The 21,421-nt window shown below is 41.6% G+C and overlaps 1 protein-coding gene across 2 annotated transcripts; it reads right to left on the reverse strand.

Moving 5' to 3' along the window:
* Window positions 1-993: 993 nt before the first annotated feature.
* ifih1 (interferon induced with helicase C domain 1) lies at window positions 994-20,905 on the reverse strand. 2 transcript variants are annotated; one of them, XM_020461263.2, is made up of 16 exons: window positions 20,291-20,905; window positions 18,182-18,356; window positions 17,846-18,022; window positions 14,678-14,749; window positions 11,646-11,866; window positions 10,535-10,745; window positions 9,205-9,422; window positions 8,003-8,104; window positions 7,756-7,879; window positions 4,591-4,806; window positions 4,226-4,482; window positions 3,832-3,981; window positions 3,413-3,574; window positions 3,078-3,271; window positions 2,735-2,828; window positions 994-2,139 (listed from the first exon to the last, which is right to left on the reverse strand). In XM_020461263.2, the coding sequence occupies exons 1-16, from the start codon at window positions 20,723-20,725 to the stop codon at window positions 1,945-1,947; spliced, it is 3,003 nt and encodes a 1,000-aa protein (XP_020316852.1). In that variant the 5' UTR covers window positions 20,726-20,905; the 3' UTR covers window positions 994-1,944. The 2 variants fall into 2 exon arrangements, with proteins under 2 accessions (XP_020316852.1, XP_020316853.1); XM_020461264.2 differs by having other exon boundaries at window positions 20,512-20,904.
* Between the last annotated feature and the right edge of the window lie 516 nt (window positions 20,906-21,421).

Genomic DNA, 21,421 nt, shown 5'->3' on the forward strand with positions numbered 1-21,421 from the left:
TTGTTGAAGATATGTTTATGTTAAATCTGACACACTGTAGACAGATATCCACAAGTTCATTTATTTTCATGTTAGGAAAGGACTGAAGCGCCACGAGGCCTTTTACCCTGGCAGATTATTTCAATGACACCATTAGGTATAAAATCTATAATTTGCGATTGATATCAGGTATTTACTTGTTTTGTTTATTCAATTGCTTCCAATCGAGTATGCATGCATTCCTTGTCATTGTCAGTTTTGTTTTTGAAGTGACCCCGTTTTGATCATGTGTCTCTTAAAAAGTAACATTTCTGTCTTATTCTCCTATAGATAATGAATACCTGCATAAAACGAGACAAGGCAACATGATGCTTCACAATGCTGAAACTGGATTTCTTTATATATATTATCAACAAAACATTTGTGAGGTATTTTTCAAGGTCATTTTGATGAGGCTTCCCGTTAAATGAATTTAAAAACACAATTTGTATGTATTTCTAATGTGAATTTGTTTTACTGACCGTAGTAGCACCGATTCTGTATAGGCATTCATCCGCTAGTGGAATGACAAGTCAACTTCATCGCACACTCTCTGGATGTCAAATATTTAACATAACGAAGAAAAATCCAAACTTAAGCACAAAAAAATATATATACAGTATATGTTACTCCTTCCAATTAAAGTTGCACTTGGCATCCTTTATTAATCTGGAAATTGTAAGGCATACTAGTCAGGGATGCCTCCTCGAAGTCAGCAGCCCAAATAACTTTCAAAGGGCGCTGAATTTGCCAAGATTTACGGGGTGGCTTTTCCATTCACCACATATCATAAGTAGTCCAGTTATTATCAGTGAACATGGGCAACCGTTGGAATTATATAGAATATATTCGCAAGTTGTGGAGTTCTAGTCATTTTGTGAATAAATAAACATTAATTTGTATGTCTGCAAAGTATATACAGTTTATTCCATGCAGGGGTGTGCCAAGTGACAGAGAGGCTTGAAAGCAAACACACACATTGAGGCAAATTGCCTGCTCAATTTATTGTCTCATACACTTCACACATGGCAGACATTTGTATTATGGAAATATTTTGAAAGCTATGAATTTAGGATTAAACTAAACAACGAAGAAGAAAAAAGTAATCACGTGGACACCCATATTCTTTCCTTTTATTACTCCCTGAACTATCAAGTCACAGTAGCCAGGGCAACACATCACCACATCACCACGACCCCTGGACAGGTCACACCTGTGACATTGGGCAAAGTGAATTTACCGACAATACACACACAAAAAAAACCCACACCTGTCTAGTGTGTTAGATCTAAACACAAACGTGTGCTGACCGGTGCGGACCATACAGTCCGGGAAAACACCAGCGGATCCCAAGGGAGAGGAAGTGTATCGAGAAGTTCAATTTCATCTTTAGTTTGACCCATTCATGATGTATGCGGTGTCTGACACAACAGCTCGTCTAGGAGCACAGATTAGAAATGTTTTTAAAAGAAAATGTTTGCACACAATATTCAACTAGTAATCTCTCTTCCTGCTGAACCCGTTTTCCCCAATCAGTGATTAAGCATGGAGATGTCTAGGGCACATAGTAATGTCATGTTTTCTCCACAATCTTTTTTTTCAATCAGAAAAGCACATTATTCATTTGATTCAACATTTACTGATAGCCATTGACAATAAATTGAATACAATGATTCATTCATGACAATTAAAAGCAGCAGCTTGTAAGACACCTGAACCCCCCCCCCCCGTATCATACTGCATCAATGACGGCTTTCGCAATTAAAAAGATATGAGCAAAGTCACATTGTAAAAGCTTGTGCAACTTCCAAGTGAAAATGTAAGGCTGATTTATTCAATCCAACTACCACGGATACACGGAGCTGCATGCAATTTGTTTTGATTCTTACTCTTCGAAAAAAAACAATCCTTGTCGTAACCATATTATTACATTGATTCTTCATCCTCTGAGCTTTCGGCCACAGATCGAGCGTGTTCAGCATAGTCAAAGGCAGGTAACTGGATACCCAGCTCGCTCCACTTGTTGACGTTCTTCCTCTTTTCATCATACGTCACCAGGAAGTTCTTGACGTGAAGACAGGGACACTCGATTCCACGGTAGAGCATCATTGAACCCCACCTCTGCAGGAAGAAATCGACGTGAGTGGACAGTTGGCTTTGTAACATGCACTTACAGTGGATATAGATTGAAATGTTTGAATATCTATTCAGGGATTGACATTAAGGGTTGCCCTATTTCCTTGGGCAAATGAACTAAGCAGTCACGCAAGTTGAGCCTGCTCTGAAAACAACCAAACAGAAAGAATTCTAGCAGCCTAAAACTGGGAAACTTGGGTTTCTCCCAATTGTTTAAGTGTTCTAGCAGCCTAAAACTGGGAAACTTGGGTTTCTCCCAATTGTTTAAGTGAAAGACAGACACTTTATGGCAGTCGGACAAGTTGAGCCTGCTCTGAGAATCTTTTACTGATAACAACCAAAATACAATAATTCCAGTACTGATCTTTCTGATTCCTCCCATATGTGTAGGTGTAAGCAAATGCATGTAAAAAGCAAATGTACATTTTTAGGCAAATCTTCAGGCAACCGAAGAAAAAAAATACTCCTTACTTGCTAGATTGGCAAGTGCCTTTCAAACTTTAACGTCAATTGTTGTCTATTATAGGTCAACACCAACGTCTTTCTCTCTTTACAGAATTTGGACAGGGCATAGGCCTACCTGTCCACAGTCTTTGCATGCTATGAAACAATTGGTCTCGTAGTCCAGTAGCCTTTTAACAAGTGAGGTGTTTTCTCTTTGAATGAAAAGTTCCCTGCAAAAGAGAGAGAACAGACATGGTTTCAATAATAACTGACATCTGTGGTTGAGGGGCTGTATGCAGACTCAGGGCAAGCATTTTAAAATGTGAACATAGGGGTTTGGGGTATATCTTTTAGTTTTCTAATGCTAGAACGTGTGTACTATACATCTTTACCAACAACCGTGTACTGTATAGTAGGCTACAAACTTGCACAGGTTGGGTTACTTTGACAAGAGGGAAGCTGTTTGCAGCAGAACATACTTAAATTGGGGTGTTACGTTGACTCTGTGCATATTTTCAATGATTTCAACATCTTCCCCAGAGCAGACTGGTTTGTTGCAGCTTCTACAACTGAACTTCACTTTGGACGGGCTCTCCTTTTTCATTCCTTTCTGCTTCTTCTTGGTTGTTCGCACTCTTTCCTCCATGATCGCCTGAATCTGGAATTCTTTAATCTTGCAACAAACAATTAAAACGCAATTAGTATATCATTTCTTTTTTTTTTGACGTTACTCAACTAGGTTTAAGAAATCAAAATCTTAAAATATATTTCATTTAATATCAATCTGGCAGTTAAGAGTTGAGAGGAGACTTACCCTCTTTTCATATTCCTCTTGATCTAATTTCTTGACTTTATCGATAGCTTTGCTCATCATCTTCTCACGGTACTCGTTGACACTCTCTCGTTCAGCGACCCCAGAACCCTCCCCTGCCACTAAGGTATAACTACTGTCCTCAGCTCTGCCTCTGCCTCGGGCCTACAAGACACAAACACAGTAAACATGTTCTCATTAAACCATGGCAGTGAGTGCTTGAAGTCAGGCTAACAGCATGATAACGCGGATTGAGTTATACAGTGAGTACACGTCTGCTAACCAGTGAATACTATTTATTTGGCGCATACCAAAAGAGTTAGCAGACGATACAGAATCTAAGTTCATAGTTCTCAGTTAATAATGACACTGTGGATATTGACATGTTTTTGGCAAAGCCAGTTAACCTTTAAATCACTGACCTGAATCATAGCGATCTCATTGGTCACAAGCTCATATCGTATCACAAAGTTACATGCTGCTATGTCCAGACCCTCTTCAGCCACTGTTGTTGCAATCAGCAAGTTGATCTCCGCATTCTGAAACTTGTTCAAAACATCCCTTTGTTCTGCCTGAGAAACACAAACGTGGGCAAAATATATTATTCAATACAATGTAATTAAGCACAACTTTACACAGAAGAGGATGTATGACACTGTGCATTAGTCAAACAAAGATGAACTAATTTGATGTAATACTACTGTCATCCACTTAAGTACATTTTCACAGTGAATGTTTTCAAAGTGATCTATTTAAGTATAAAAAGCAGACTTGGCTGACAGCCAGCCTTTGTAAAATGTGAAACCGTGCACTCACAGCGGTCATTGGTTTCACGACACTCTGGCCTCCTCCTCCAATCACATGGCAAGCTTTTACTCCGACCTCCTCGAACTTGGAGTTTTCCTGAACCCATTGAGCTAATGCGATGGCACTGCGACGGGTTTTCGTGAAAATGATCCCTCTAGCCTTTTCTCTAGATGTAAACTCATGCAGGATTTTGGTTCTCAGCTTAGCTAGGCTATTATTTTCATACTGGGGAAGCTTAGCCAACTCCTGCAGTTTCACTTTGCTATCTGCAAGAAAGTAGATTTTGAAGAAAGCCGTGAAAAATAAACTCCCAGATATCTATGTAGTTTAGTACATTACAAAGTACTAAAAACATTAGATGTACAATAAGCTACCTTTAAAGAGTGTGAAAAGGAATCGCTCTGTATCAGTCTTAATGATGGCCTCCTCGTCCTCTGGGGCCACTTTCTTCTTCAGCTCCTCGTCAAAGTATTTGTCCAGGAAGCTGAAGGCATCCCACATGCGGATGGTTTTGCCTAGGTACAGGGCCTCGTTGTACTGCCGTAGATGCTCAGCACAAACTCGCACCTTTTGATTCTCCTCTTTTGCAGCTGTAGGAAAACATCGATAGTTGCTTAGGAACGTACACTGAACAAAAAGACACTGCTCAAAAAAATTAAAGGGAACACTTAAACAACACAATGTAACTCCAAGTCAATCACACTTCTGTGAAATCAAACTGTCCACTTAGGAAGCAACAATGATTGACAATACATTTCACATGCTGTTGTGGAATAGACAACAGGTGGAAATTATAGGCAATTAGCAAGACACCCCCAATAAAGGAGTGGTTCTGCAGGTGGTGACCACAGACCACTTCTCAGTTCCTATGCTTCATGGCTGATGATTTGGTCACTTTTGAATGCTGGCGGTGCCTTCAATCTAGTGGTAGCATGAGACGGAGTCTTACAACCCACACAAGTGGCTCAGGTAGTGCAGCTCATCCAGGATGGCACATCAATGCGAGCTGTGGCAAGAAGGTTTGCTGTGTCTGTCAGCGTAGTGTCCAGAGCATGGAGGCGCTACCAGGAGACAGGCCAGTACATCAGGAGATGTGGAGGAGGCCGTAGGAGGGCAACAACCCAGCAGCAGGACCGCTACCTCTGCCTTTGTGCAAGGAGGAGCACTGCCAGAGCCCTGCAAAATGATCTCCAGGAGGCCACAAATGTGCATGTGTCTGCTCAAACGGTCAGAAACAGACTCCATGAGGGTGGTATGAGGGCCCGACGTCCACAGGTGGGGGTTGTGCTTACAGCCCAACACCGTGCAGGACGTTTGGCATTTGCCAGAGAACACCAAGAGTGGCAAATTCGCCACTGGGGCCCTGTGCTCTTCACAGATGAAAGCAGGTTCACACTGAGCACATGTGACAGACATGACAGAGTCTGGAGACACCGTGGAGAACGTTCTGCTGCCTGCAACATCCTCCAGCATGACCGGTTTGGCGGTGGGTCAGTCAAGGTGTGGGGTGGCATTTCTTTGGGGGGGCCGCACAGCCCTCCATGTGCTCGCCAGAGGTAGCCTGACTGCCATTAGGTACCGAGATGAGATCCTCAGACCCCTTGTGAGACCATATGCTGGTGCGGTTGGCCCTGGGTTCCTCCTAATGCAAGACAATGCTAGACCTTATGTGGCTGGAGTGTGTCAGCAGTTCCTGCAAGAGGAAGGCATTGAAGCTATGGACTGGCCCGCCCGTTCCCCAGACCTGAATCCAATTGAGCACATCTGGGACATCATGTCTCGCTCCATCCACCAACGCCACGTTGCACCACAGACTGTCCAGGAGTTGGCGGATGCTTTAGTCCAGATCTGGGAGGAGATCCCTCAGGAGACCATCCGCCACCTCATTAGGAGCATGCCCAGGTGTTGTAGGAAGGTCATACAGGCACGTGGAGGCCACACACACTACTGAGCCTCATTTTGACTTGTTTTAAGGACATTACATCAAAGTTGGATCAGCCTGTAGTGTGGTTTTCCACTTTAATTTTGAGTGTGACTCCAAATCCAGACCTCCATGGGTTGATACATTTGATTTCCATTGATAATTTGTGTGATTTTGTTGTCAGCACATTCAACTATGTAGAGAAAAAAGTATTTAATAAGAATATTTCATTCATTCAGATCTAGGATGTGTTATTTTAGTGCCCCCTAAAAAATGTTGAGCAGTGTATAAATTCAACATGCAACAAATTCAAATATTTTACTGAGTTACAGTTCATATAAGCAAATCAGTCAATTTAAATAAATAAATTAGGCCCACATCTATAGATTTCACGACTGGGAATACAGATATGTATCTGTTAGTCACAGATACCTTAAAAAAGGTTGTGGATCAGAAATCTAGTCAGTATCTGGTGTGACCACCCTTTGCCTCATGTAGTGCGACACATCTCCTTCACATAGAGTTGATCAGGCTGTTGATTGTGGCCTGTGGAATGTTGTCCCACTCCTCTTCATTGGCTGTGCGAAGTTTCTGGATATTCTGGGAACTGGAACACACTGTCGTACAAGTCGATCCAGAGCATCCCAAACACGCTCAATGTGTAACATGTCTTGTGAGCATGCTGGGCATGGAAGAACAACAACATTTTATGCTTCCAGGAATTGTGTCCTTGCGACATGGGATGTGGATTATCATGATGAAACATGAGTTATTGACGGTGGATGAATGGCACGACAATGGGCCTCAGGATCTCGTTACGACACAGAACTGCAGTCAGGTCAAGACCCTGGTGAGGACGATGAGCCAGCAGATGAGATTCCCCGAGATGGTTTCTGACAGTTTGTGCAAAAATTATTTGGTTGTACAAACTCAGTTTCATCAGCTGTCCGGGTGGCTGGTTTCAAACGCAGGTAAAGAAGCCCGCTGTGGAGGTCCTGGACTGGCATAGTTACACGTGGTCGGTGGTTGTGAGATCGGTTGGACGTACTGACAAATTCTCTAAAACAACGTTTTATGGTAGAGAAATTAACATTGAATTCTCTGGCAACAGCTCTGGTGGACATTCCTGCAGTCAACATGCCAATTGTCTTGCTCCCTCAAAACTTGAGACATCTGTGGCATTGTGTTATATGACAAAAATGCTAATTTTAAGTGACCTTTTTATTGCCCACAGCACAAGGTGCACCTGTGTAATAATCATGCTGTTTAATCCGCTTCTTGATATGCCACACCTGTCAGGTGGAAGGACTGTCTTGGCATCGGAGAAATGCTCACTAACAGGGATGTAAACAAACGAGTGCACAAAATTCGAGAGAAATACGCTTTTTGTGCGTCTGGAAAGTTTCTGGGATCTTTTATTTCAGCTCATGAAACATGGGACCAACACTTTACATGCTGCATTTATATTTTTGTTCAGTATACTGTTGGGGTATAATAGGGTGTCTATTTATTCAGCTCTGACACTTGGTATAGAGAACGGTTGAAATATATTTAGATTACGCCTCTTATTAGTAGCCCTCCAGTACAAAAGAATATGAAAATAAATGTGTTCCCTCACCATTTTGTTCTTTCTGGACCACCCACTGCTCATAGTTCTGGGTGCCTAGGTCACAGGTAGGGTTCAGTTCAGCATGGATGTGAATGGCATTCATGACTCCTTTGAGAACATCGCCAAAGGGATCCTGACAAGAGATAATTAAACAGATGTAAGCACATAAATACATTTACACACTTCAAAAACTCAGGATAATGTATATATATTATTTCATGAAAATCCACAATTTTTTTATTTTTTTAAAGAGTACCTCTTTTCTCTCTTCGGCAGTGGCAATTTTTTTGTGCGGTTCTTTTTTGTTTTCCCCAAGGTTCCCCGTCATTATTTTGTATGCGTCCAAGTTTGCGCAGATCTACAAAAGACAGAACATGAATTGAACCAATGAGCAAAAACATCAAAACAAATACCATGAGGTTTTATTAGAAACCATCTGTCCTCTGTAATACAGTCACAAAGCTTAGCAATGCAATACTGTACTTCCAAAGTAGTGTTCTATTAATCAATCACACAGTATATTCAGTGGTGGAAAAAGTACCCAATTGTCATACTTAAGTAAAAGTAAAGATACCTTAGTAGAAAAGCACATATGTTTAGTGAGTCCGCCAGATCAGAGGCAGTAGGGATGACCGGGGATGGTCTCTTAATAAGTGAATGGATTGGACCATTTTCCTGTCCTGCTAAGCGTTCAAAATGTAAAGAGTACTTTTGGCTGCCAGGGAAAATGTACGGAGTAAAAAGCACAAGAATGGAGTAGAAGTTGTCAAAAATATAAATAGTAAAGTATAGACACCCCCAAAAAACAACTTAAGTAAAAAATACTTTAAAGTACTACTTAAGTACTTTACACCACTGAGTATATTCAAATAAAATAACAATAACATTACTTTGCATCACCACTTCAGTGTGACCCATTGAGAGTTAAAACCAAAAGCTGTTTCCAATTCTTTCCTGTGTGGTGAAAAAAGGTTTTATTTATTTTTGAACGCTCGGCAAGTCATTAAGAACAAATTCTTATTTACAATGACGGCCTACCCCGACCAAACGAGGACGACGCTAGGCCAATTGCGCGCCGCGCTATGGGACTCCCAATCACGGCCTGGTTGTGATCCAGCCTGGATTCGAACCAGGGTGTCTGTAGTGACGCCTCTTGCACCGAGATGCAGTGCCTTAGACCGCTGCGCCACTCAGGAGCCCAACGTAGGCATGGTTAAAAAAGGCATGGTGAGGTTTACGGCTGCCTGGAGTGCGGAGGCCATGTGGAACATTGGAAGCAGCTTGGCTGAGCAGGGGTGAGCACTGAATGAGGGAGGGACAAAAGGCGGGTGGGGCTTGACAGGGAGGGAGGAAAGTGCCTAATGAAAAGAGGAAGGGCAAGAATGAGAATGATGAGGGTGTGTGTCTAGAGAGAGAATGAGAAAGAGGTGTAGCCTAGTAGTAGTGTATGGTATTTACTCGTAGAATGTGCTCTTCTGCTTTATCAATTTTCTTGGCTCCCCCGACGCCGGGTGAGGCGGTCAAGCCTAGGATCTGTGGGATGGCCACTGTATCCTTCTGCTCTTTCTTTAACTTAGCGTTCTTGTGCTTCTGCTTGAGGTAGCGGATCATGATGTGGTTATAGACTCCTCCCTTCTGTGTGTGGTGGCACTCATCGATCACAATCAGTGACAAATCTACACGGCGGAAACAAGGAGCAAATACACTCAATGTGATTGTTGGAAGACAAAATGAAACATATTGGTTTAACGTAAGAACGTGTCATATAATGGATATAGGAGACAGCTGGTGTACATTTCAAATTGCAAACGTTCCTGCTGTTACTCATTCAACCACCTAAAACCATCTGACCCTCATAGACCGTAGAAAAGCTTCCACCCAGGCCAGATTGGTCTGCTGATCACTTTGTCTCCTCCTCCATTACATTGTGCCGTGGGTCTGGTTACATTGCTGTAGGGCTCCTAGGAACAATAGTTGGCTGTAGCTTTACTACCTGATTTCAACATTCCCTTTGTTTGATCTCCCATAATGCTAGTGCTGTAAATATACTTAAGTGGCTTATTGACACCCACAAATTACACCCTCCCTGGTCTGGCTCTATGTCTGAGGCCCTCCCACACTAACCACTACTTTTCTAGGAAGTCTACGATGCATTTTCCACCACACTGCCTGACTGCTGTGTCGCTAGAGTCCATTTCTCAGAAAGGTTTAAATGTGTATTTCACAGCACTGGGAGACATGTGACGAGGTATGAACATCCACAAATACAACTTCAAAACAGAAGTGCTATAATTCCCTTCCCCAGAGGGCATAAGAGTCTGGAGTGGAACATTCAGTCTGATGCAGTGACAGAGGCTCTCATGTGAATTTGATCAGCCACACACTGATGGCTTGAACAGACGTGTGGCCTGGAAAGCACCAGAAGAATAAAAAAAACTAACCCTCTCAGGCGTTTCAACAAACAGCATATGTTACACCGAGGGAAATTCCACCTTGGACTGGCGAGTGCCAGCAAGAGCAAGCAGGAGAGCCGGAAGCAACTGACTGACAAGAACCTGTCAAATTAATTCTCAGAGGAGACACGTCCTGTTTACTTTCCAATTCGAAACCTCGCTAATGTCCATAGCTGTGGCCAGCAAACTGACTTTGGACTAAGGCGGAGATAAAAACCCACGGTCAAAGTTTTACATAAACATGCCCAGCTTACTGCAGATACGTTCCCCATTAACATTACTCCCATCCCAGATTTAGTGATTAGGAAACTCAATTCAAGAAAATGATGCCAAACCTGAAAGTTGAATCCCATCGTCATCTCCACTGTGAGACCTTTCCAAGTAGTTCTCCAGAAGCTGGGCTGTACAGATGACAATATCGTTTTTCTGGACAATGTCTGTGAAGGAGATTTTGAGCTGGGAGTCCCCACTGACCCTCTCAACTTTGTATTTGTTTTTAAGGAACTTCCAGAACTCTGTGGAGTAATGCTGCTCGACCAGGGGCACCTGAAGGAGAACATATCATTATTAGAAAGACTAGAGGTTACTCACATTCAATATGCGAGGGTCTGCCTCTAAAAAGAAAGCTATACTGTATTTCTCACTGTCAGTATGCACTTAGCTGGTGCATATGCACAGTTCTTTATGTTTGAAAGTACAACAACTTATGAACAGAGTTCATTTTTAAAAATGACTGACAAATTGGACGTGTGTTACAATAATGCGTGCAAACAAGATTACATATTCAGTGTTTTTGAGTTTGTGGAGGTACTCACTTTCCTGCCAAAAATAGCACTAGAAAAGTGATTTCTACTTCAATGAAGATGCATATCATGTTGTGTGTTTTATTGAATTCATTTCTCAAATTGGATCGGGATGTACATTTTAGATGCTGAGAAAAAGAACACTAAGTAACTCCATAACACAGTCACACTTGTAGGGGTGTGCGTCGTTTATATGCAGTGCTCGACTTGGGCAGGAGCTTACTGGAGCTGAGTACGGGGACCTACATTTTTCTACTGCTGGGCTTCATGCACCTCATATAATATTAGCTCAAAAGTATTGTGAAGCTCCCGCACTTAAATATTAACAGTACCGGCATCCAAAATGAGTACCAGCATACCCTACATGTGAACCGTGCTAGATGTGATATGACAATGGTCTTTCCAATATAGAAAAAGAACATGGGAATGTCTGTGCCAAACTGAAATGTTGTAAAGTGGTGTATTCTATTACTCTTAAAGGTCATTATTTGTGAAGAGTAGAGACTGTGTCATGCCCAGTACTGTACTGTGCTAGCAGCTTTCTTTGTGATCTCTATAGGCCTAGCTACAGTAGGTTACAATACACACACATACAGTACAGACAGGTTGTGTGCATGGGACATTGTATGGGAAACTGGAGTACCTTGTTCACCAAGACGACCACTTTCCCTGGTCGGCCCTCTTTCCTCCTGCTGTCCAGATGTTCTTTGGTAATATAGACAGCAACTCTGGTTTTACCACTTCCTGTCGGGAGGCATATGATGATGTTTTTTCCCTCCAAGGCGGGCCTGGCCACGTCCATCTGATAATCTCGAAGAACAATGACAGCTTTTGGGGGGCTTTCAGCAGCAGGGGCAATGCAGCCTGTTAGAGCAGAGGACCGAGGTTCATATCAAAATTGTTGTCCACATCAGCACCCTGAAAATCCTTCTTTATCTCACCTACACCAACATTGATTGAAGTGGATTTAACAAGTGACATATAAAAGGGGATCATAGCTTTCACCTGGATAGTCTATGTTATGGGAAAAGCAGGTGTGCTTCCATGTATAACTACAAGGAAAACATTTTAATCTCTCTACGCATACATTGTATGTTAGAGGTCTCGTCTCAACTAGCATTATTAAATTGGACTCCGGCAGCAACAAAAACCAACGGAGAGATATGGTGTCCTAAACTCAACAGGAAATAGGACAGTGAACGTTGTGGTCTCCTGGTCTTTTATCAGCAAATCCCAGACTTATTAGAGAGGAGATTCCACCATGGTTAATGCCATGTCAATAAGATATGAATCCCACACAGAGTGTTTTTCCGCCTGATGGAGAAAGCAGAATACAATATACTGTATTTTAATGAAGTACTCCCAATGTCTTCTTTAAGCCGCAGAACACACATGCAACTGGTTTATGGAAACGCACCAGATCCCCATATGTATTGGATCTGCTCACATCAGGCATTCTGCCCAACTTCCAGATTAGCTAAATAAATAAAAAATCCCCAACATGTGGCTGAATATGGTGACTCACGGTCTCGATAGCAGAGTAATGCAAGCAAGATTGAGAGTAACTCAAACTAAAGGCAATACAAACAGGCACACAGTGGTGTCATCAGAGGCTGGTTTGAGTGACAGGAGCTGTCCGCGTCGGTGTGTTAGGCTTCAACAGGCCGAGGCCTCCTGCTAGCTCACCTGCCACGTAACATTGACGTCCCATGACTCATCACTCCGCATCATCATCATGATGTCACAGACCCCTTGTGGCGGAATCATGGCATAAATATCAATTGGCTGATTTATAAAAAGCCTATTAAAGTGAACTAATCAGTCACCTTTTTTTATGTGAGGTGAGAAAACTAAAAGTGTTGCCTCTAAAAGGGCAAATTCCTTCATACTTAAATTGATTTCAAGCGTGTGAAACATGTGGCAACCCAAGGCATCACTGTCTAACATACAGTACCAGTACCTACTCATTCCAGGGTTTTTCTTTATTTGACCATTTCTTACATTGTAGAATAATAGTGATGACATCAAAACTATGAAATAAATATGGAACCAAAAAAAGTGTTAAATCAAAATATATTTTAGATTATTCAAAGTAGCCACCCTTTGCCTTGATGATATTGCCTTGGCATATTACTGAATCATAACCATGTAACAACATCCAACTCTTCCTTTAGTCCCTATATGGACTCTAAATAGCATGTGTTTGCAATTGGGAGCTTTGGCTATGCTCCGTCCTCTTTAACCTGTGTGGCTTGTCATGATACACGTGGAACATACTCTCTGAGCCAAAAAGGATAGGCTCTAGGGAACTCTTCCATTCAAACTTGTCTCTCATTCCATTTCTCTCTCACCCAAACTATGGATTCTCCTCCAAATGGAAAAACCAATAGAAAGTTCCTTTCATTCTATCATATTCAAAAGGTTAACTAAATTACAAGCAACAATGCTTATTATACCTTTACTAGAATTACAAATGAATCTAATTATTTTTAGGGATCTGTATTATTCATCAGCGCAGCACCTGGTTCTGAAATGCGATTGGTCGAGGTCCTGACAGATATTATGGAATGTTTTAAACCCATAAAACGATGAAGAGAGCTTTCAGAGAATGTCACGAGGACATGATGCAACATAAGACTAACATCACAGCAGGTTGAGAAGAAACAACAACTTTTCAGGAAATTTGACTGAGTGAGGAACTTGAGGTAAACGTATGAACGAAATAGCAGACCGGATTTCATTGCACATTTGGCCTTCATTTGAGCAAGCTTTGCAAGCGCCCTCTCCTTCTCCTATATAGTTCCAGCATTCAATCACTCATTCCCAAAAGTGTTCAACTGATTCCACCATTATCATTTCAAGATTAATGCTAAAGGACAAAGTACAAGTGCTGCTAACTTAGTCCAAAACTGCAGACTAGAGTGAGGGATGGCCCTTCAAGTGTGACTTTGATGGTTCCCCATTTTGTACATGGTGGAGGAGTACAGTAGGACAATATTTGTGATTGACTGATGACTCGCAATAGTTCAAACTGTTTTAAAAAGAGCTTATGCTATGAATCTAACATGTAATCCAACTGCATTATTTTCTAAGGTAATGTCAGATACAGTTTCTAACTTTTGGTCAAAGAATGATTAGGGGTTGAGCTATTTTCCAAAAATTGCTGCATATGTGTCACGCCCTGGTCTTAGTATTTTGTGTTTATATATTTATTTGGTCAGGCCAGGGTGTGACATGGGTTTATTTTGTGTTGTGTTTTTGTATTGGGGTTTTAGTAGGTGTTGGGATTGTGGCTGAGTAGGGTTGTCTATGGCTGCCTGAGGCGGTTCTCAATCAGAGTCAGGTGATTATCGTTGTCTCTGATTGGGAACCATATTTAGGTAGCCCGGGTTTCACTGTGTGTGTGTGTGTGTGTGTGTGTGTGTGTGTGTGTGTGTGTGTGTGTGTGTGTGTGTGTGTGTGTGTGTGTGTGTGTGTGTGTGTGTGTGTGTGTGTGTGTGTTAGCACAAGATAACCTAAACAGTCTTTCACGTTTGTTGTTTTGTTTGTTTGTTTTTTCTTCTTCATTAAATATGTATCTAACTTACCACGCTGCATTTTGGTCTGACTCTCTTTCAACGGAAGAAAGCCGTAACAATATGAAACAGAACAGGACAAGGGTGAATTAAATATTACCTGACATTGAGAGATCCAAGCTATTTTCCGGTTTCCCATTTTCCATTGGTTCTTCTGTGCCACTATATAGGTCTAAAAATATCAAACAATAATTATTTACACAACTGGCGTGTTAATAATTTTCAAAGGTTAAAGTCATCCATCTCAATGTGAAAATTTCAGCTTAATGTGTTAACATTTGTTTACCCAGATTTTGTACTGCACAAAATATAAATGCAACATGTAAAGTATTGGTCACATGTTTAATGAGCTGAAATAAAAGATCCCAGATATTTTCTATACGCACAAAAAGCTTATTTGTCTCTAATTTTGTTCACAAATTGGTTTACATCCCTGTTAATAAGCATTTCTCCTTTACCAAGATAATCTATCCACCTGACAGATGCGGCATATCAAGAAGCTGATTAAACAGTATGATGATTACACAGGTGCACATTGTGCTGGGGACAATAAAAGGCCACTCTAAAATGTGCAGTTTTGTCACACAACACAATGACACGGATGTCTCAAGTTGAGGGAGCATGCTGACTGCAGGAATGTCCACCAGAGCTGTTTCCAGAGAATTTAATGTTAATTTCTCTAACATAAGCCGCCTCCAACATCATTTTAGAGAATTTGGCAGTATGTCCAACTGGCCTCACAAGCACATGTAACCATGCCAGCCCAGGACCGCCACATCTGGCTTCTTCACCTGCAGTATCGTCTGAGACCAGCAACCTGGACAGCTGATGAAACTGAGAAGTATTTCTGTCTGTAATAAAGCCCTTTTGTGGGGAAAAATCTCTTTCTGATTGGCTGGGCCTGGCTCCCAAGTGGGTGGGCCTATGCCCTTGCAGGCACACCCATGGCTGCACCCTAGCCCAGTCATGTGAAATCCATAAATTAGGGCATAATTTATTTATTTCAATTGATTGATTTCCTTCTATGAACTATAACTCAGTAAAATTGTTGCATGTTGTGTTTATATTTTTGTTCAGTATAAATACTGTACAGTTGAAGTCGGAAGTTTACATACACCGTAGCCAAATACATCTGAACTCAAGTTTTTCACAATTCCTGACACTTAATCCTAGTAAAAATTCCCCGTCTTAGGTCAGTTAGGATCACCACTTTATTTTAAGAATGTGAAATGTTAGAATAATAGTAGTTTGTAAAACAAGAAATGTGTGGAGTGGTTGAAAAACGAGTTTTAATGACTCCAACCTAAGCGTATGTACAGTGCCTTGCGAAAGTATTCGGCCCCCTTGAACTTTGCGACCTTTTGCCACATTTCAGGCTTCAAACATGAAGATATAAAACTGTATTTTTTGTGTGAAGAATCAACAACAAGTGGGACACAATCATGAAGTGGAACGACATTTATTGGATATTTCAAACTTTTTTAACAAATCAAAAACTGAAAAATTGGGCGTGCAAAATTATTCAGCCCACTTAAGTTAATACTTTGTAGCGCCACCTTTTGCTGCGATTACAGCTGTAAGTCGCTTGGGGTATGTCTCTATCAGTTTTGCACATCGAGAGACCAATTTTTTTTCCCATTCCTCCTTGCAAAACAGCTCGAGCTCAGTGAGGTTGGATGGAGAGCATTTGTGAACAGCAGTTTTCAGTTCTTTCCACAGATTCTCGATTGGATTCAGGTCTGGACTTTGACTTGGCCATTCTAACACCTGGATATGTTTATTTTTGAACCATTCCATTGTAGATTTTGCTTTATATTTTGGATCATTGTCTTGTTGGAAGACAAATCTCCGTCCCAGTCTCAGGACTTTTGCAGACTCCATCAGGTTTTCTTCCAGAATGGTCCTGTATTTGGCTCCATCCATCTTCCCATCAATTTTAACCATCTTCCCTGTCCCTGCTGAAGAAAAGCAGGCCCAAACCATGATGCTGCCACCACCACCATGTATGACAGTGGGGATAGTGTGTTCAGGGTGATGAGCTGTGTTGCTTTTACGCCAAACATAACGTTTTGCATTGTTGCCAAAAAGTTCAATTTTGGTTTCATCTGACCAGAGCACCTTCTTCCACATGTTTGCTGTGTCTCCCAGGTGGCTTGTGGCAAACTTTAAACGACACTTTTTATGGATATCTTTAAGAAATGGCTTTCTTCTTGCCACTCTTCCATAAAGGCCAGATTTGTACAATATACGACTGATTGTTGTCCTATGGACAGAGTCTCCCACCTCAGCTGTAGATCTCTGCAGTTCATCCAGAGTGATCATGGGCCTCTTGGCTGCATCTCTGATCAGTCTTCTCCTTGTATGAGCTGAAAGTTTAGAGGGACGGCCAGGTCTTGGTAGATTTGCAGTGGTCTGATACTCCTTCCATTTCAATATTATCGCTTGCACAGTGCTCCTTGGGATGTTTAAAGCTTGGGAAATCTTTTTGTATCCAAATCCGGCTTTAAACTTCTTCACAACAGTATCTCGGACCTGCCTGGTGTGTTCCTTGTTCTTCATGATGCTCTCTGCGCTTTTAACGGACCTCTGAGACTATCACAGTGCAGGTGCATTTATACGGAGACTTGATTACACACAGGTGGATTGTATTTATCATCATTAGTCATTTAGGTCAACATTGGATCATTCAGAGATCCTCACTGAACTTCTGGAGAGTTTGCTGCACTGACACACAATTTTTCAGTTTTTGATTTGTTAAAAAAGTTTGAAATATCCAATAAATGTCATTCCACTTCATGATTGTGTCCCACTTGTTGTTGATTCTTCACAAAAAAATACAGTTTTATATCTTTATGTTTGAAGCCTGAAATGTGGCAAAAGGTCGCAAAGTTCAAGGGGGCCGAATACTTTCGCACGGCACTGTAAACTTCCGACTTCAACTGAATTTAATGCTTTGAACTAGTACTGCTTCAGTGTTTCAAAAATGTGTCTCCAATGCACCTTCCTCTAGCACTCTACTTATTTATCCTTAAAGGTTGAATATCCAACCGGGGCCCATGTTCATAAAGCGTCTCAGAGGAGGAGTGCTGACCTATGAACAGGCGTGTCGCCCGTGTCCATTAATTACAATCTAAAATGCAAAACTGACCCCAGATCAGCACTCCTACTATGAGACGCTTTATGAACAAAAGGCCCAGCACTACAACCTTGACTCTCATGATCAATGCTGTAAAGGTCAGTAAAAGGGTATGACTGTGTTATATTGCACCTGCAATTTCTGAGTCAGCCTCTGAAGGTTCATCCAGATGTATGCTGGTCACACTGCTATCCAATGTCTCCTGCTCTGGGAGAAAAGATTTCCCCACTGCTTCTACAGGACCCTCCTCCACCATGGGATCCACATTCCCTGGAGCTTCATTCACAGCCATCAGGACACCTGGCTCATCTGGTGTATTGGTCATGTTATAAATTATAACATGATGAGAAAAAGACGTGGATAGGCTAGTCAATATTTACAACTTATTCAAAGCTACTATTCAAGTTCAAAGGAGCATGGCTTAGGCTAGCATGAAGGACAATGTATGGGCAATCTATACATTCTTACCTATAAAGTTATCACCAGGTGACTCCCCTGTCAATTCTTTATACAGGTCCTTGTGTTCAGTGTCCTGTAAGGCCTTCAAGAAGGTGGAGAACCATCCGGGCGGGAATCTCACGATTCTCCTGAGCAGTTCACGAGCACCACCCATATTTCCTCGGTTTTGACATTCAGCTAAAATCTAAAACAGAAATAGAATGGGTTAAAAATAGGCTAATGTAAGCGTTATGTACTCACATCAAAGCTGCAGTGCAGTTAGTGGTATTAGTCTGCCCTCATCTGGTCCAGAGATATATTACATAAATACACTAAGCGGACAGTTTATTAGGTACACCCATCTAGTACCGGGATGTATTCCCCTTTGCCCCCAGAACAGCGTTAATTCTTCGGGACAGTAAAACATTGCTGAATTGTCATCAAGGGATGTAACGTGTGCTAGGAAAACATTCCCCACACCATTACGCCACCAGTCTGTACCATTGACACCAGGCAGGATGGGGCCATGGACTCCTGCTGCTTAGGCCAAATCCTGACTGCCATCAGCATGACGCAACAGGAACCGGGTTTCCTTGGACCAGGCAATCTTTTTCCACTCCTCAACTGTCCAGTGTTGGTGATAGCTGCCCACGCTTCTTGTTTTTAGTCGACTCCGGTGTGGTCGTCTGCTGCAATAGCCCACCCGTGATAAGGCCCGAAGCGTTGTGCATTCAGAGATGCCGTTCTGTACACCGTTGTACACTGCACCATTATTTGCCTGTTTGGGGCCCGCATGTCATCTTGACGATTTTTTGCCATTCTCTTTCTGGCACTGACAAATATACCACGCTCAAAAAGGATTTTCTCTGATTGTCTATGCTATTAAAATGTGGGTGAAAATGGAAACAAATAATACATTCTGAGTTTTTGGGAGGCGAAGGACACGGTCTATCAGTGTCCTAGCTAGCTGTGTACCAGTGTCCTCCTGGTGGGAGCGAAGGACACTGTGTGTTAGCTAGCTAGATAGTTATCTCTAGAAGGACACTGGTACACAGCAGGAGGGTAGTGGGGGCAACACCGGTAGCTCAACAAGGTCTCACTGCAGAATTAGACATTCATCCACATTCTCCAAAAGTCAAATTTCGAAGTGTTTTTCTTGCTCCTGCTCCTCTGTATCATTTAATTTCTCCCAAAGGTCAAATAGATTTAAAAAAAATACCAAAACACTAATATAAAAATTAAAACCAGTGTCCACGACTGGGATCGAACACGAAACCTTCTGATCCAGAGTAATGGGATTGTTGCTCCTGCTGCACTCTATCGTTTCCATTTCTCAAAATGTAAAATTTTAAGGGTTAAATTGAGGCACTCATTCCGAATGGTTAAGGTAAGGGTCAAGGTCTGGGATAGGGTTAAAATATTCAGTTTCGGGCACTCATTCCAAATGGTTAAGATATGGGGTTGGGATAGGGTTAAAACAAACCTTTGGACCAGAGCCATGGGATTATGTCCATCCACCACCCCCAGCCATAACACTCTTGTTACAGAATCCCCCTGCATGTTTTGCTGTTGTTTATGTGTGACTGGAGCTGCGCTGACTGACTCCCACCAAACCTCACCCTTTCTCGCCTTCACATGAGAGATTAATATCACCTCCAGCTCATGGCTTCAGCCAGTCAGACCAATAGCCATATGTCTCACCCCTGTGCACGCTCTAGCCATGCAGTCTCTCTAGGCCCGGATTGGCTTTGCAGATCATACTTTACAAATATCTATTCGGGCCTGTGTATTTATCTCGTGTATAGCATATTTATTATATATCTGTTTCTGTTCATTCTGTTCACAGCTAGTTAAAAACGCAGATCATACTGTTATTTCCTTTTTGACCCACATTTTAAATCGCACAGACAATCAGGGGATATCCAGAATATTGCCATGCAGGAATGCCCTGATTGCGAGCCGAAATTGCACCCTTCTTGTACATTTAGGTCATCATTAATAATCTGATTTAATAAGAGTTAAAAAATAAATTAAAAAACGTTTTTTTATTTAACCAGGCAAGTCAGTTATGAACAAATTCCTATTTACAATGACGGCCTACCCCGGCCAAACCCGGATGACGCACATACAACTACTTACAATTTCACGGTCCTCTATGGTGAGAATACCTTTCGAAAAACAGTCCCAGCAAACATCAGTAGTCTTCATCCCCAAAAGACTTGGCGACAGAAGTTCAATTAGTCTGACGCAGTTGTCATTCTCTGCCTCCAGAGCAGGACATGGAGGGCTATCCTCCACGTAGGTGGCAGCATGTTTACAACCCCCAGCTGACAGTGCATCCACAAACTCCCTGAACCAACCTTTCGGAAGTGGCCGGATCCTGATGATTGTATCAATAAGTAGATCCACTGCCTTTAGATTGCTCTCTTTTCTCGCCTTAGTTCGGATCAAGTCCTTGTTGTCATTGTCTAAGAAGTTCAGGTGATCCAGTACAAACTCGATTTCAATGAGTTTCCGCAGCCTAGGCCTGAGGTCCTCAATCAGACTGATGTTGGCATCTTTGTCAGCGGCCATCGATGAGGTTGATCAGAGATATGCACGAAATGCCTGGTCACATCGAAGTCCCGAGTCACGTAGAAAAGCACACGGAAGAGTACAGTGCAAATAGTTAAATCAACATGAGTCAATCGAGATTCTATTCCCGTCAATGCAAGCACTTTCAGTTTCGTTTCTCCCTCTTCAATCTGGTTTCCACCAGTTACCACAGCCACAAAGTCTAAATATTAATGAAAACTAAAATTAGCTATTTGGTCTTATTTTAAGGTTAGAGTTAGGCATAAGTTATGCAGTGTGGTTAGGTTTAAAATAACATTTTAAGAAGATACATTGTAGAAATAGGCGAGGTTTATTTAATTTTTTAAATATATTTTTTATTAACAACAAATCAATACAGGAAGTACATGTGGGAGCACAAGTATATATGAATAATATACAATGGACAATTGGGCTAGGAGCGGGGCTAGGGGGTACAATATCACATTACACCTTAAGGGACATACATACACTTATAATTGTAACCGTTTTTTTGTTAGTAGAGTATTTAATTGTCTTAAAATACAGTTCAATTTCTTTTTGTAAGGTACGAATTTTTTTTTTGTAAGGTAAGAAAATGTGTTTTTTTGTTTGTAAATTTACACTTGTGAATATGAAATTTGGCCAAAAGAATTATGAAATTAATTACATAAAAATGTTTCAGCTTATTTCTATCGT

This window comes from Oncorhynchus kisutch, linkage group LG26, assembly GCF_002021735.2.
Source record: "Oncorhynchus kisutch isolate 150728-3 linkage group LG26, Okis_V2, whole genome shotgun sequence".
Lineage (NCBI taxonomy): Eukaryota > Metazoa > Chordata > Actinopteri > Salmoniformes > Salmonidae > Oncorhynchus > Oncorhynchus kisutch.